The following is a 16,970-nucleotide window of genomic DNA, read 5'->3' on the forward strand; positions in this document are numbered from 1 at the left end:
ACGAGTTATTTACGCCCAAAAAATCCAACCCAGCTGTTCTAGTACCGAGCGTTTGATCTAACACAGATGATCTCGATCAGGTGGATCGAACAGTTCATAGTAAGTCACCTGCTTTAAAAAAAAAAAAAAAAAAAAATTGCGGTGAGCGTGGATCGAACACGCGACCTTCAGTCTGACGCTCTCCCAACTGAGCTATCCCCGCATTTGAAATATTTATACTAAATATAATATATATTTAATATATTATTAAACTTTACACTAGAATCCAAACAAAAAAAATAGACTTTAAACTTTAATAGACTATTTAACTTAACTTTACATATTTAACATTTCATATTTTTAACTTTACTTAACATGTAGTGAGGGGCCCCTGCTATATGAGGGATTAATCAAATCGTGTAATATTGATGGGATTTTGTTTTAATATAGTCTTGACTGCATCAGTCAAGCTTTCAAAAAAAAAAACTTTACTTAACATATTTTTCTCATATCTTTAAACTTTACACCTAACTTTACATATTTAACTTTTCATATTTTTAACTTTACTTAACATATTTTTCTCATATCTTTAAACTTTAATAGACCATTTAACTTTACCATTAGACTTTACACTAGAATCCCAACATGCATTACTTTAATGAACGACGTATAGTTTTCTCATTTCTGATGAGTGAAGCCTAACACATATGTTGGGCTTTTTTTTTCTTGAAAATTTACATATGCTGGGCTTCACTCATCAGAAATGAGAAAAATATGTCGTTCATTAAAACTATATATTTTGGTATTCTAAGTCAAGATAAAATATTATGTTGAAATGTTGAATGTATGGTGTTAATATGCGGTGAGTATCAAAGATCAAATTATAATATTTCATCAATAAAGATCAAGGTTCTAAATAGCGATTATAGCGGCATAGCGGGGAGACCAAAAAAAAAAGCTATTGCGAATAGCGTAGCTATAGCGGAAGCTATCACAAATAGCGATTTTTCCTCTTCAAACTTTATATTCTATATTTCTACTAATTATCAACATAATCAATATTAGAGAATTGATGTAACAACTAAATGACAACTAATCTAAGTCTATACTTTTTATCAATTACGCAAATAAGAATGAAAAAAAATCTAAAAAGTAACATTATTTAATAGTTTATACTTCATAGTATTACATATTATAATAGACAAAGAGCAATTAATTTTATAAGGTAAATGAAGTCAATATATATATTTAAACATTTTATAATTATAATAATAATCAAAATCAGCTTTCAATTGAAACGAACGATAATAATTTTACAAATGAATACTATTAAAAGAGTAATCAAAATGAAGAATAGTATTTGAATATTTCTCGATATAGAATGATAGAATAAATCACAAATAAAAATAGAAGCATATAGTTTGGTTTAGTATACTTATCGTAGAAGACCATGTAGCATTAGAAATAAGAATAGAAGTACATAAGTCCATATAAATTGCAAAAAAAAAAATCATGTAGCATAGCGATAGCTATAGCGGGTCTCATATAGCGGTAATAGCGGTCAGCTATTATAGCTATAGCGGTCGTAGCTGAGTTAGCGCAATTTTATCTCATAGCTTAGCGTTTATGGTCCGGAAAAGCTATAGCGTAGCTATAGCGCCGCTATAGCTAGCTATTTAGAAGCCTGATAAAGATACAATACTAATATAGAAAAAAAATGCGGGCCCCAACTCTAAAATAGTGAAAATTTTGAATTTTTTTGTTGAATTTGTGATCTCTCTCCATTATAAGAGATCGATCATATTTGATTATTTGAATAGACTCCTATTTAATCATTGAATAAAGATTTTTATTCCCCATCTAACTATGTTTTTATAATTAATTCATTAACTATCAAAATTAAGAATCTATATCCTCTGCATTAACGTAACTTTTGATTTTAAAGGTTTCCATCATTGAATTGTTCTGTGTTTAGTAGAGGACAAAACAAATTACAGAAACATTGTGCACGTAATTGATTCGGACCCTCAACACGATCTGATCGACGCTATTGATTTCTAATCAAAGAGTGCAATCCACACAGTCCACGGATCCACACTACTTGCTATTAATAATTCTCCCCTTCCAATCGAATCAGTCCAAATTAACCATCTTTTATTTCTTTCTCGCTCTCTTCACTCAAATCAAATCCAAATTAGTCGGATCTGGTGTTTCGTGTTGTGATGACAGGGAGTATTTTGATTGGATTTGGTTATGGTGTTTGTGTTTGGGGTTGGGTAGCGATAAGGTATGGTGTAAGAGCATCTACAACGCAGATTGTTTTCGGATTGCTTAGTCTGACATGTTAATTGCTAATTGAATTGTTGGAATGTAGGGCAATTTCTAAATAAGCAAATTTGCTTTAAAAGCAAACGCTTTCTAGAGACTACGCTGGCAAAATCCTTTATTTCTATTGGTTATTGTCTCAATCACTCTCTCTCTTCTCATCAAATTCGGAACCCCTCTCTCTTCCCCATCAAATCAGAACCCAGAAGAACGAAAGAAAAAAGCTTTTTCTGCGATCATATATCTCGTGTTTCCGGCCATCTTACATCGTACCGATACCTTCTCTTAGTTCGTCTTTTTATTCTCTACATTTTGAAATCTCAATTGCTCATATTTGTTTTACCCAATCTCCATCTAAAAACCTCTCTGTATCTCTCTCTCTCTCTCTCTGAGTGTGCACGTGAATAAGAAGGAATGATGGGAAATGAGAAAGGAAATACTTGTATGTGTGTGTCTGGCATGGACTTTGTTGATTGATGCTTCCATCGAAATCTCAATAAAACAATATTTTTTCAGTTGTAAAATTGTTGTTTTCTATAATCTTTATTGTGTTCTATTAATTTGTGATTTGAACTTAATTCTAATAATACTAAAGCATGGACGGACTGCTAAATTATCCTTTGCTAAAATATTTTAGTTTCAACTTTCAAATCAACAACTTTTAATGCAAAGTTGCTAATAATGGTGTAAGAAGGATTCGTGACAGAGGCTTGAGTGCTTGACTCCATGTATTGATCTCCATTAGAAAATTGGAAGTGAGAGAAAGGAGAAGAGTAGAGAGTAGAGTTGAAAAAAGAGGAATTGGAAAATCAACGGTAGTGAGAGATGCTCTAATGGAAGAAAGATAGAGGGAATTTTGCTCCTCTGATGAAGAAGATAGAGGGCAACGAAAGGAAAATACAGAAATATCGCTGTTGAGTTCAAAATAAAAGTTAAAAAGCAATTGCTGGGTTGGAGGGGTTAAAGAAATTGTGAACCCTTTAATTGCTAAATTCAGTGACGTGGCTGTTTAGCAATTAATTCAAATTGCTGGATTGGAGATGCTCTAATTAGTATTTAGTGCTTTCCTTTTGGTAGCAATATTGTACATCTTGAACTTCTGATGTAAACCTTCTAATGTAAAGATGTTCATGTGATAAGTGATAGATGAAAGATTTGATCTTTAATTAAATTCCTTCTCTGTTCTTTCGTTATGATGTCTTTTAGTTCAGTATTTTTTTCAAATGCTTTTAGTTGGCAGTTAGTTTTCTTGATTATCAATTAAATATGTTAAGTTTGGGGATTTAAAAAAAATGTGACAAGTAGCATAGCAAAATAATCAAAGTTTATCAATTTTTGTTTGTATCGTGGAATTAATAATACAACTAAAATAATAATAAATAATATATATAATAGCTACATTATATTCTAGATTTTTAAAATTATTGTTTTATCGTATCCATATAGTATCTGATACGATATCCATACCCGTATTCATGTAACATAGTCTACAATCTAAATATTAGTACATAAATGCAAAAGTGTGAATATTTTTCATATTAAGTATTAATACAATCAAGCATCAAATCAAGTAATTTGTAAAAAAAAAATTAAATTAAGATATTTTTCAACGTAACAATTTATAATTTAGTTATAAGTAAGAATACTTACATTATGAAGTATGAATACTTACAATATTTTATATTAATACTTTCAAATGTCATCTAGTACTACAAGGAAAAAAAAAGATAGAGAATATGTTAGATACAAAAACTTGATACACAAACTATTCACACTTGCATGATGAGATATAAATACTTGCAATGCTTGATATTAATACTTTTAGACATCATCCAGTGCCATATATAAATAATTTGTTAGATACAAATACTTGATACATGAACTATTCACAGTTGCATGATGATGTATGAATACTTGCAACACTTTATATTAATACTTTCAGATATCGTCCAATGCCATATGAAAAAAATAGAATTTGTTAGATACATATACTTGATACATGAACTATTTACACTTACATGAGGAGGTATGAATACTTGCCTACTTTATATTAATACTTTCAAACGTCATCTGGTGGCACAAGAAAAAAGAAACTGTTAATAAAATATTTTAGATAAAATGCTTGATACATAAAATATTAACATTTGCATGACAAGGCGTGAATACTTGTAATATTTGAAATTAATATTTTCATATATCATCCTGTGCTATATGAAAATAAAAATAAAAATTTCATAGATTCTGTTAGTTACTAACACTTGACATATGAACTATTTACACTTGCATGACGATGTATAAATACTTGCACTACTTAATATTAATATTTTCAGATGTCATTTTGTGTCATATGGAAAAAAAATTAATAAAATATGTCAGGTACAAACACTTCAGAGATGAATTATATACACATGCATTACGAGATATGAATACTTGAACGAGGGGTTATGAATACTTGATCGACAAGATATGAATACTTACACGACAAGGTATTCACGACGATGTATGAATACTTGCATAACGAGGTATGAATACTTGCACGACGGATAACCCGAAAATACGTCATCATGGATCTCATTTGAAAGAAAAAATTACGTAGAAGATGTCCATGGTTTTAGATTTGCAAATTACCTTACAGATCTTCAAAAATATTGACGAGATTGAATGAAGAAAAAAAAACCAACTCTAAAAACGTGTAGAAAATGTGTGTATGATGTGTCCAGTTTTTTTCTTCGAAATACTTGGTATCTTAAGTATGAATACTTGATATATTATATATTAACACTTGCACGCATAGATATCCATATTTGCACATGGCAGTTATAAAATCTATTAAATATTATGTGGTTCTCCAAGTAATTAATGAAGTTCAATTAGTTTACGATTCTCACAAGTAGTTATTGACTGAGAAATGAATGGAGAAAATTAACTGGAAATAGTTAGTCGATCTCTTAATCATTTGATCATTTGAGCCTTCCTCGTTGAAAAAGTAACAAAGAGCCTTCCTAAACTATTATACTATATATTGAATGGTTTTTCTTTTGACTGTATGTACCGAATTACTTTTTTTGTTTTTGTTTTGCTTCACGTTTCCTCAACTATCAATTTGATCAACCCACTTGCAGTAAATTTTTCTTTTTTAATAATTCTTCCCACGGGAGTAGGCGTACATTAACTGTTGTTGACAGAATACCTATTGGATCGGTTCATTCTTTGACAAAAAGGGGCACAACATGCCATCATTTGGATTTTATTGTTGACAAAAAGGTAGCATTAATTCACGAAGTCAATTTTGAAGACAATTTTTAAGGGCCTGGGTATACAAGTCAGCCATTCACATATTATATGTTTTATACTTTTTGTTTCTTTTTATTAATTATTGGCGTCCATAGTCCATACTCCATACCCATACCATACCACAATTAGACCAGACGGTACGATTTCAGTACTATCCCCATGCAATGATTCAGCTCCATAATTAAATAGTATGACCTCAGAATGGGATGTCATATATGATATATAAACCTTTTTTAGCGTAACTTTAAGATTAGTTAATTAGATACAAGGAGGGTCCAATTACATCATTTTATAGTGAAACATCTTGGCACCATATATTTATAAGTTATTTTTGCGATTTTAAAATTTAAATAGTCGATCCGAACCGTTCAACGTGATGTCCATATTAAAATGTACTAAGAGACCAAATTTTACATGTTTTTGGAAATTTATTAATATTTATTTAGAATTTTTTTAAATTGTTGATTTTCAATGGCCCAAAATTGCCTGAAAATAATAATTTTGTACACATCTTAATAAATACTAAAAAAAATTTCCAAAAATGCAAAATTTGGTCTCCAAGCACATTTTAATATGGAGATCATGTTGAACGGTTCGGATCGTCTGTTTGGATTTTAAAATTGCAAAAATGACTTATAAAAATATAATGTCAAGATGTGTCACCATAAAATGATGTAATTGGATCCTTCCTCCTTAGATATTGTAGGCATATATATTCATAACAAGCAAGTTGTCACACGCCTTTCTTTTTTCTTTTTCTAAGAAATGGGTTTTATACTTGTTAGTTATTTTCGTAAAGGTAAGGCACAAAATTAGAGAATGTAGGGCATCAGATCGAACTTTCAATCAGCATCAAGATTTGTACAAACAAATTTAAACTCTGTGTAAATTAGAGACATCAGATGACATCAGATCGAACCACTTTAATCGGATAACAACAGACCGAATTTGATTCAATGCTCATCAGATTGCTTCTCATCACTTCCAAAATTAGAGAGTTCAACGACCCCTAGGTTCGGATCCTTTGAGATAACTCAAATTTTGAGTTTGGTTACTGACCGTTGGATCGGAACACAGACAATCTGGGTTGAGGTGAGATGTGCGAAGTCCCTTTAATATTTGTGCCACAGCAGATCAAGCAGTCTAGATCTAAACTCAAAATTTGAGTTGAGTGAGTCTGTGGTACTACGCATATTACATGTTGGTTCATAATACGGATTAATATTTTTTGTTTTCAAAATCTTAACTATCGATCGGAACCGTTGAACATGATTCACATATGAATATGTACTTTCAGACTGAATTTTATATTTTTTAGAATTTTTTTACTATGTTTTAAGATAGATAGAAAATTACTTGATATGAAAATTCTGGACCATCCAAAAACAGTGATTTTCTATCTATTTTAAAAGAGAGTAAAAAAATTCAAAAAAGATATAAAATTTGGTCTGCAAGTACATATTCATATGAAAATCATGTTGAACGATTCGGATTGACCATTAGAATTTTGTAAATAAAATTATTGATCCGTATTACGGACCAAATCGTGTTATGCATAGTAACATAGACTCACTCATTTGAGTAACCTTAGTTTAGTTGACAAGAATTCTCTTCCTCTGATCTCTGAAATTTTAACTCCTGACTGCTAGATAATTTAATTGTTTTAATATCTAGAAGTATATATGGATTCCAAAAAAAAAAAAAAAACAAGAAGACATCGTTGTTATGAGATTTCCCATCACTAGCTAGAAATGGTGTGGAATCAACAATAAAATTGACACATACAATAGAGAATAGTATAATCCTTCTAGACATTAATTGTTTTAAGAAAGGGTTCAATATATCATATTTTTCATACCTCATTATGCTTCATATTTTATATTTTTATTTTCAAAGTCCAAACTGTTGATCCGAGCCACTCAACATAATATTTATACTAAAATATGTATGGAGATGAAATTTTATATTTTTTTTAGAAATTATTTTTACTATTTTATAAGATAGATATAAAATCATTGTTTTTGAATCGTTCAAAAAACAATATGGATATCATGTTGAATGGTTCGGATTGACAATTTAGACTTTGAAAATAAAAATATAAAATATGAGATATTATGAGATATGAAATGCATGAGGTATTAGAAACCTCCTCTTGTTTTAATATCTAGAAGTATGGATCCCCCCCTCCCAAAAAAAAAAAAAAAAAAAGGAAAGGAAAGAAGACATCGTTGTTATGACACTTCCTGTCTTCCCATCACTAGCTAGAAATGGTGTACGGTGTGGAATCAACAGTAAAATTGATACATACAGTAGAGAATAGTATAATCCTTCTAAAGCAATTGTCCCCATCCAAGCTACTGGGAATTGACTCAACTTATACACCACCACTAATGGAAAGATCAAAGAAGATAACACTTTACAGAATATGCCATTTTGCGCACGATTAAGGTAGGAAAATGGATATGAAAAAGTTGTTGCAAAGTAAAGATACGGAAAGAATACCCTTTCTTATTTTAATACATTGGGAATATTAATCAATAAATTAAAGATACCTTAAATAGTCCAAAACAGTGAATATTTATTGGCAGTTACACAATCTTTTAAAACAATACTTCTTCATTTGGTACATGCATGTCAGATTGCCAATCCCACATTGATTACCAGTAATGAAATGTATCTGATTTTTACCAAACTTCCAGAGAATAAAACCAGCTGCCAATAGCCTTTTACAGGCAGTGCATGCATTGCACAAATTAAATGCCAGAAATGAGACTTAAAATAAAAACAAACCACACCAATCAACTCGAGCACTAATTATCTAACTAAGTCATTTGAAAAGAACCACACGCCAGTAATGAAGGAGCAGAGCATGTTCATACTTCATTCAAACGGTTTTGAAATTTGAATAGCTCTTTAATCTCAAGATCATACAAACCTCCATAAACAAATCATTTTCTTAGTTCTTACACCAAAAAGGATCAATTTTTCTCAATCCAACAGTTATGTAAGTAAAGAGCTGCTCTCTGCTCCTTGCTCTTTACTAAAATAACATGTTACCGCTGTTCCTCCTCCCGTCTCGTTGGCTGAGGCGGCAACAGTGCACTGGAAAATAAACCAAAGTTGCCCTGTGCAAATGGCATGTATCCATTAACCCTAGCAGCTGCTGCCATCTCAGCAGCCGCCGCAAAACTCCAGACCTGACCCATCTCCGGCCGTGCCGGTACTGCCCAAAACCCTCCTCCTTCCTCCATTTTGTTATTACTACCGTTAGCATTGCCCCCATCTTCCTCCATCTCGCTTCTCAACCTCTTTCCAAGTAAAAATGGCCCCGGCATGAGTGTCGCAGTGTGAGCATTCGTCAACTGGTGCACGTTGGATCCGATTGCATTGGCAGCGCTTGAGACGGAGGGAGAGGAGGAGATAAAGGAGGCAGGGGTTGTGCCTGTACCTGTAGCTGCTATGATGGATGGCTCAGCTTGTCGTAACAACCACTCAATCGTTTGACCGTCGGATTTGTGTCCGAGTTCACGTGTCAGCTGGAACACTCGTGCAGCGCATACGATCGGCATGCGTATGCGCCTGCCCCGACCGTTAACCTTGCTGTGACGATCTTTTGCTGGAGGCTTGCGTTGCGGAACGAGCTGCCCATTGCTGCTTTGTTGTTGCATGGTACCGTTGCCATTCTCATCAGATGAAGTGGTAGCAGTCATCATGTTTTGAATGAGGGATACAGATCGATACAAGGAGGTATGGGAATGGAAGAACGAGGGTTTAGACTTTTAGAGAAATAAAGAGGAATGAATACAAGTATAGAAGTGAGGTGTGTGTGTGTGTGAGAGAGAGAGAGAGAGGCTTGAGGAATTAGTTGTGGAGAAGGAGGGTAATGATTGAGTGAGAGGGAAGGTGAGAGAGAGGGAGGGAGGGGGTAGACAAGGGGAGGCGGAGGGGCACATGGTAGTGGGTCCCACGGGTGATCGCTTCCTAAGATGCTGTAATGAGACTATTGGACTGATAAAAAAGTGAAGTTGGAGGTGAATGAATAGATGATGTGATTGGGAGGTGAAGACCTGGTGGGAGATCGATCCCCTGCAGTAACTCAAATTTTGTGTTTAGATCCAGAACCGTTCGATCAGAATCTGTGTCAATCCTGTCGAAGCGGGAGCTCTTTAATATTCGTTCCAGAGCAGGTCGGACGGTTTGGATCTAAACTCATAATTTGCGGTAACTTAGGGTTTATGAATTCGGTGTGAAGCCTTGGAGGGGGAATCCGTATCACGCCAGGTACCTGAGGTAGAAGTGACAAATCCGGACCGTCTCTTAACATGGCACGAATCTCAAAGCATACACCCTACATTCTCAATGGGCACCGGATTGAATTTGATCCGATTGGGATTAATCTGGACCGTTCATTTTTTAAAATTGTACCTCAGGTACCCTTGGGGGACAGGGACTCAGGGGAGGAGTGATATAGGCCATATCCTATGCGGCGCAGCACATGCGGTTGGCAGCCTTTAACGGTCTGATATTTTCTTGGTTGGATCATACGGAAAATTAAAGCATTGATGGCAATGGAGCATATTTCTGCGTTGTACAGGATCATAGATCCAGGGTGAAAAGTGAAAACTGGGGACGGTAAACTGGTAAAGGTAAATCCCGTTAATTTCAGAACCAACTTCGGATGTTAGGATGTTACTGATTGTTCAAAACTACCGTCAAAATGTTACCAGACATAGAACACAGTCTATGTCAGACACGCATAACATATGTCATATGGGCATTGAATAAAAATTATGTTTACAATTACATAAAAAAATTAACTTTAGCAAGTACCATATTTTTTTAAATTAAAGTAGGTATTTTAATTTATGCTTATATTTTAAATTTTAAAGTTGAAATAGTTAATTCGAACTTTTCACCATGTTGTTTATATTGAAATGTACTTGGAGATCAAATTTAATTTTTCAAAATTAGTATTTTTATGAATATTTTTATTCAGAAAAATACTAATTTTGAAATTTTCTCAAAAAATAGTAAAAACTTGAGAAAAACATGTTGTGAAGTTCGAATTGACTATTTGAACTTTAAAATTAAATATATGAGCGTAAAAACACACTTTAATTTGCAAAGCATGATAGCATATCTCAACTTTAGCTATGCAGCGAAATAATTACATAAAATATATATATATTTGTCTTTCATTATACTGTGCGTCTGTGCCAACTATTATAATAGCTTACTGAAGTGGTCCTCGTACAATTAATTTCTATATATATTTATAAGCAAATGACATTTGAATGACAGGGTCCATGCATCATGCATCATGCATGCCTGAAGATTAACATATGGCACCGTTCATAAAATTGATGGGACAATTTTCACTTAATATATGTTCCATCAGTTTTCTTAATTTAAGATGCTCTGATGTGCATTTTTTTTTCTGGTAAAAGGACTGTCAAAGGACTGATGAGTGATGACGGTCATGAATGTGTTGTTGTGCATATAATATAGCCGCCTAAGTAATAGTTTGGTGACAGGCTTTTCTCAAGGAGGTAAATTATGATTTTTTATGGGCAAGGTTTTAGTTTACGCTGCTCAGTCAATTCTGGTAAGTTCTGAACTTCCTTCAGCTTTTTCGTTTTCTTTATTGTAAAATTGTTGATGGCTTTTTACTGCATGTACGGCAATTTATGGGGTAAAGAATTTAACACAATCATTTTGCCTTCATGCAGTGTAAAAATCATATGTGATTAATTAGTTTGTGCACTGTATGAAATCAAAACTGCTATGTTAAATTCAATTTTGTTTTATTTTTATTAAAATATTTAATTACTGCAATTACATCATTCTTATCAATTTGCTATTTAGAAGACAAAAAAAAAAAAAGATTAAAGGAATATAAATATAAATAGTTCTTTCAGCTTATGCGTGTGAATTGATCTGACCAAACACCTTACTCATTTGAACATTCCTTTTTTTTTCACAAATATTTTTTTTTCTAATGTTGTGTCGTGCCATACCGGATGGTGACTAATACGCTATGACTTTGGTTTCGTGTTATGTTGTGCTGCGACAAATTTAATTTTTCACATACCATATTGACCGTGTCGTGACTAAAATATCAAGGGATGATCATAGCACACGAATGGTCACGCCACATGAGTCACGTCGTGACCAAATGTGACTCATGTGACTCTCACGTGACCATTTGATTATAATTTTTGTTAGTTTATTCAAGATTTATCATTTGGCCAAGATCTAACGGTTCTAATTACACGTGACTCGAGTGACCAGTGCCGTGACTAGATTTTTCCCGTGGTGTGCCGTGCCAACTTTTCTAAAGATGATCACAACACACAAATGTTCATAGTACGGACACGCGAATCACAACACATAGCCGACACTCATAACCCGTCGTTCCGTGAGGGAGCCGGTTCGCCATGCTTTCCCACTCTAACGGTGTCAGCACTTTTATAGATAATTTGGGGGTAAATTTCGTCATAGGTCACTAAACTTTGTTATTTGTCACGAATTGGTTACTCAAGTTTGATTTGTCCATTTTTAGTCACTCAACTTTGTTATTTGTCCCAATCAAGTTCCTCTATACTTTTCCATCCAAAATCTTAACGGAATATGCCTATTCCGTTAGTATTTTGGATGGAATATGCTCATTATATTAATATTTTAGATGGAATAAGTATATTTCGTTAATATTTTAAATGGAATGAAAATATTCTGTTAAAATTTTGAATGGAAAAGTATAGAAGGATTTGATTGAGACAAATAACAAAGTTGAGTAACTAAAAAGAAACAAATCAAACTTGAGTGACTAATTCATGACAATTAACAAATTTTAGTGACCTCGGGCGAAATTTAGCCATAATTTGGAGATGGAATGTATTGACTTTGTTAGTAAAGAAAATCACAACAATTAAATCGGAGCAGATTAAAATTCAGAATAGTAAAGTTTTGATGTGATCAATAAATATAATATAATTGAAAGGACCAGGTGGTTTCCGCAAAAAGAGGGGAAAAAATGAACTTGTCAGCTGTAGTATTATAAAATACATAAAAAGTAACAGAGAGAAAGGGAATGGAGCTCCCTGTGGATAACAGAAAGAAGCACAATCAGGGGGGGCAATATATAATAATATTAAGAGATTACTTAACGCGGATATGATCTATTGATCTTGACAAAAAAAACCAAAATATTTGACATCGAGTTGGTCCCACTGAGATCATTGCCTGTTAATTAATTATGGAGATTACCCTTTTTACACGGCAATAGAGATAACTACAAAAAAATAAGGTATAAATCATAGTATCGGAAATGGTACATGAAATTAGAGTGGAAAAAATGGCACAGCAGAACTGGCTCAGTCACAGATACAGATACGATACGGTATGTTTATCAGTTTTGTGTCGTGACTTGCGTGGTTTTGTATCGTGACTCGCGTGTTCTGTGCCATGACCATTTGTGTGCCGTGATAATTTTTTTTAAAATTTGACACGGCACGTGAAACATTAGTCACGGCACAGCACGTGGTCACACAAGCCACGTATAATTAGAACTGTTAGATCTTAATCAAATGGTGAATTTTAAATAAACTAATTTAAATTATAATAAAATAGTCGCGCAAGTCACGTTTGACTACGGCGTGATTATTCGCACGCCGTGATCACCCCTTGACATTTTGATCAAATCACGACATAATACATAAAAAATTAACTTGATCACAACACGACAAGGCACGAGACCAAAATCACGGCATATTAATTAGTACGACACGTTTTTTCCACTCTACATGAAATCAGTACGTAAAACTGTATGTTGTTATTATGTAACAATTTTTAATTGAAAAAAATCAGGAAGATAATGAAAAGAGAGGTTGCTTATGTGATTCATAGAATGAAATAGGAAGCGAGCTCGTGAGGTGACTGGTCTTTTTGTCCTATTGTTTGGTTTCTTGCTAAATAATTTTCTTTTCTTTTATTTTCTCTCTTATTAAACCATTTATTCAAAAGCAAGACAATCTGGTATTTTGTCAAATTAAATGTTGTACAAAAACCAATCAACCTTGTGACTAAAAAGATTAAACAGGGAATATTTAGTGATGGATCTTTTAAAGAAATAAACAAGAAAAAAAGGAAAAGATGGGATCTGGTGGGATAGAGAGAGAGAGAGAGGGTACTGTAGGAGATGAGGCTAGTGGGAGAAAGTATAGCACCAGAGAGAATTGTAAGATGACACTCTGGAGACTAGTGACTAGTTTAAGCTAGCTAAGGTTTATCCTATAAATCGCTTTCAATGTTTTCTCATTGGGTTCTGTTAAGGTCGCTTTATCATTGCTACAGAGATAGAGAGAGAAGAGTCAAGGGGTCTCAAGCAAAAATCCAATGCATCAAGCAACCAACCAACAGTGCTTTTCTGAGTTGTTGTCTCCGTTTCAGGACCACTTTTGACAAAAGCCTTAAGCATTGTTGTGCAGTGATATCATTTTTCACACATGCTTACCAGTACAGATAACAGATTTACCTCACAATAATAATCTGTACTGCACTGCAGCTTTCTCTCCACGAGCAGAATTGCATGGTAACTAATTGGTAATATATTCTTGCTGTGGTCTGATGTAACTTGATTCCGATTACATCATTTTCAGGCTACAGTTAATTTGAAAATGGCCTTACCTTTTTATAAGATTTCCTGTCCACCTTGGTGTTTACAATTTGCTTCATGCTTCTAATATGATGATGTATAATATTTCTTCACGGCTTCTGATACATCTGTATCATTGTCAAAGAAGGGTTACTGTACTGTTCATATCATCATGTACCGTACCAGCTGAGTGATGGTTTTAAGTCTCAAATTAGCCAACAAAATTGAAAACAATATAAATGGTCCCAGTACCAGCTGGGTTTCACTGTACTGGTACAGACCTTAACTGATAGTATCATCGGCTATCGCGGTAGTCCTTACTGGTAAAAAGTTATCATGCTTTCAAATAAAAGCAGCATTTTTTTCAGAAATAGAATCTCAAGTAAGGAGTGTAATATTGAACAAATTATCGACAAAATAACACGGATGACTCATTGGTCACTTTAAATTCCCCATTTAAGGTCCAAAACACTCATATTTATACCACCTGGTCCCGACCCACTCGTATGGAATTAATCATTTGATTGATGCCCTGATACCTTTCAAGAAAGGTGGCTTCTACCTCATTGACCACAATAATGATTTACTTTTTCATTCCTAACTTTAAAACCTGACAAAGGGTCCAAATGAGGCTAATAGCGAATTTAGGCTCCCAAATCAGAGATTTTCGGAGCTTCATAAGTCAATGGGAAAAGGTGATTAGGTGAGGTACTCTAAACATAATAACATATATCATACATCCATATGACGCAATATTATATCCTAGTACAAGTTACAACAACAGGTAGTCTATGTTAACTAAAAATACATCAGGAATTACTAGGAATAACATTGAAGAAATGGTAAACCTCTTCTTCATCTAGCACTCCAACCTCAGTTGAGCAAACCGAGCAGCACACGGGCCGGTAAATCAGGCCTTGAGCATCATCTTTGGGTTCTGATGAACCTAAATCAGGGCCTGCATTGGTTTTTCTCTTTCTCTTCGATTTTTTCTCTTGTTTCCCTTCTCTTAGTATCTGATCAGTTCTCACTGTGCAGTTGCGTACAAACATGGCCCTGTACTGTGTCACATACTTCTCATGCCTATTGCATGAAAAATAAAAATAAAAATTGAACAAAAAAGGAGAAAATGTTGTAATTTATGACTTCTATAAAAATACAAACTCTATTCAGGATTGTAACTTGATCAAAATGTCAGTTTAATTATGACAACAGTTGTTCCTAAACCCTACAATATCAAACATTGCAGCCACAACCCCTCTTTCTAGTTTTCGCAAAATTGGTCACTGACAGAAAAATCTAAATGATCCTACAGCTTACAATAAAAGTGATTGGTATAAAATTTGATGTACTTAAATTATGACCACATCACCAGAAATACCATTTGGACAAAACATCCAAGTTTAATCTAGATTTCTCAGTAATATTACAGAATGGACGGAAATCCACGTAAAATTATGTAAGATGCCAATAAATTAATCTCAGTCCTTTTCCTTAATGTGTAGCTCTAACTACGCCGAAAGCACATAAAAGTGGGGACTATTTTTTAAATCAGAAATTATAGTAGAGCTTTTATTCAATACTAAAATTGATAAATTTTAATTTGTCAGGCAATCTCATTATACTTTCCAATGTGAATTACTAATTTGATGTACATAAGTAGGGATGCAAACGGATCGGATAGTGGTAAAACCATATCCATATCCGTTTTTATTTCCCAGATACGGATACGGATCGGATATTAGACGGATGCAGATACAGATCGGATATTAAACGGATGCAGATACAGATCGGATATTAAACGGATACAAATATCCGCTTTTTATAATAGTGAATTATATCAATTTTTTCATAATATATATTAAACCATATGATACACATGTACTATTCGGATACGGATAATTAATATTTAAAACCATATCCATATCCGTATCCGCATGGATATTCGGATATCGGATATCCATATCTAGTTTTCGGATATAGATCCGGATGCGGTCGGATGATATCCGGTCCGTTTGCACCCCTATACATAAGAGAAGTACAAGTCAAGAAACAACTACCCATAGAACAATAATCTGACTAATTACCTCTGACTATCCAAGCAAAGGGTGGTGAAACATGCGGGGCAACTTAGAACAGCATCTGAACTTCGACTCTTTCTTTGTTTATTAACCCATAACTCATCCACGTCATCAAGTTTTGGATCGTAAAATTCAGGCTCAACTGAGTAATCTATTTCATCATCACTAGAAACTGCAAAGAACCCAGAGAAAGTAACAAGTCAGGAAAGAAATATTTTAAACCTAAAAAGCAATATAGAATATTATGTTTCTCAGGAATGTTGAATACTATTTCCTCCTTAAATTCATTTAAAAATAAAGTGATGCTAAAATACAGTAGTGTTAAGTGTGTAACTATAAGCAGGCAATCACCTGCCAACTTCAACAAACAAAATAATGTACCAGTAAACAAGACCAATTTCATTCCACAAAAGAATTTGAGATATGCTTAATCAACCAGCTAATAAAACTAAATACCAGACTCTTAACTGTCAAAGAAAAAAATCAAAGCTTTACCTAAGTCATGGGGATTTACAGGTCCGGTTTCAAAATCCATCGGTTGTTTCTCTGGTTTTCCGCCTTCCATAATTTCGCCGATTTCTTTCTTTTACCCCTGGGATGGTCGAATTCCTTTACAATATCTCTCTCGCTATCTTTTT

The 16,970-nt window shown here is 33.6% G+C and overlaps 1 protein-coding gene and 1 pseudogene across 1 annotated transcript; both read right to left on the bottom strand.

The window, feature by feature from the left end:
- Positions 1-8,175: 8,175 nt before the first annotated feature.
- LOC144562427 (transcription factor TCP7 pseudogene) lies at positions 8,176-9,498 on the bottom strand (annotated as a pseudogene).
- Positions 9,499-14,817: 5,319 nt separating this feature from the next.
- LOC144562384 (E2F-associated phosphoprotein) lies at positions 14,818-16,970 on the bottom strand. Its single transcript, XM_078311604.1, has 3 exons — positions 16,828-16,970; positions 16,339-16,504; positions 14,818-15,334 (listed from the first exon to the last, which is right to left on the bottom strand). Exons 1-3 carry the CDS (start codon positions 16,895-16,897, stop codon positions 15,061-15,063), a joined length of 510 nt encoding a protein of 169 aa, XP_078167730.1. The 5' UTR covers positions 16,898-16,970; the 3' UTR covers positions 14,818-15,060.

The sequence above is a fragment of the Carex rostrata genome, chromosome 11, assembly GCF_964058835.1.
Source record: "Carex rostrata chromosome 11, lpCarRost1.2, whole genome shotgun sequence".
Classification (NCBI taxonomy): domain Eukaryota; kingdom Viridiplantae; phylum Streptophyta; class Magnoliopsida; order Poales; family Cyperaceae; genus Carex; species Carex rostrata.

What these genes read in the sequence shown, in the direction of transcription:
- LOC144562384 (XM_078311604.1), bottom strand. Translation starts at nt 16,897, where the DNA reads ATGGAAGGCGGAAAACCAGAGAAACAACCGATGGATTTTGAAACCGGA. An exon ending in TGTAAATCCCCATGACTTAG is followed by an intron (nt 16,505 to 16,827) that starts GTAAAGCTTTGA and finishes GGTTCTTTGCAG; the next exon opens with TTTCTAGTGATGATGAAATA. An exon ending in CTTTGCTTGGATAGTCAGAG is followed by an intron (nt 15,335 to 16,338) that starts GTAATTAGTCAG and finishes TTCATGCAATAG; the next exon opens with GCATGAGAAGTATGTGACAC.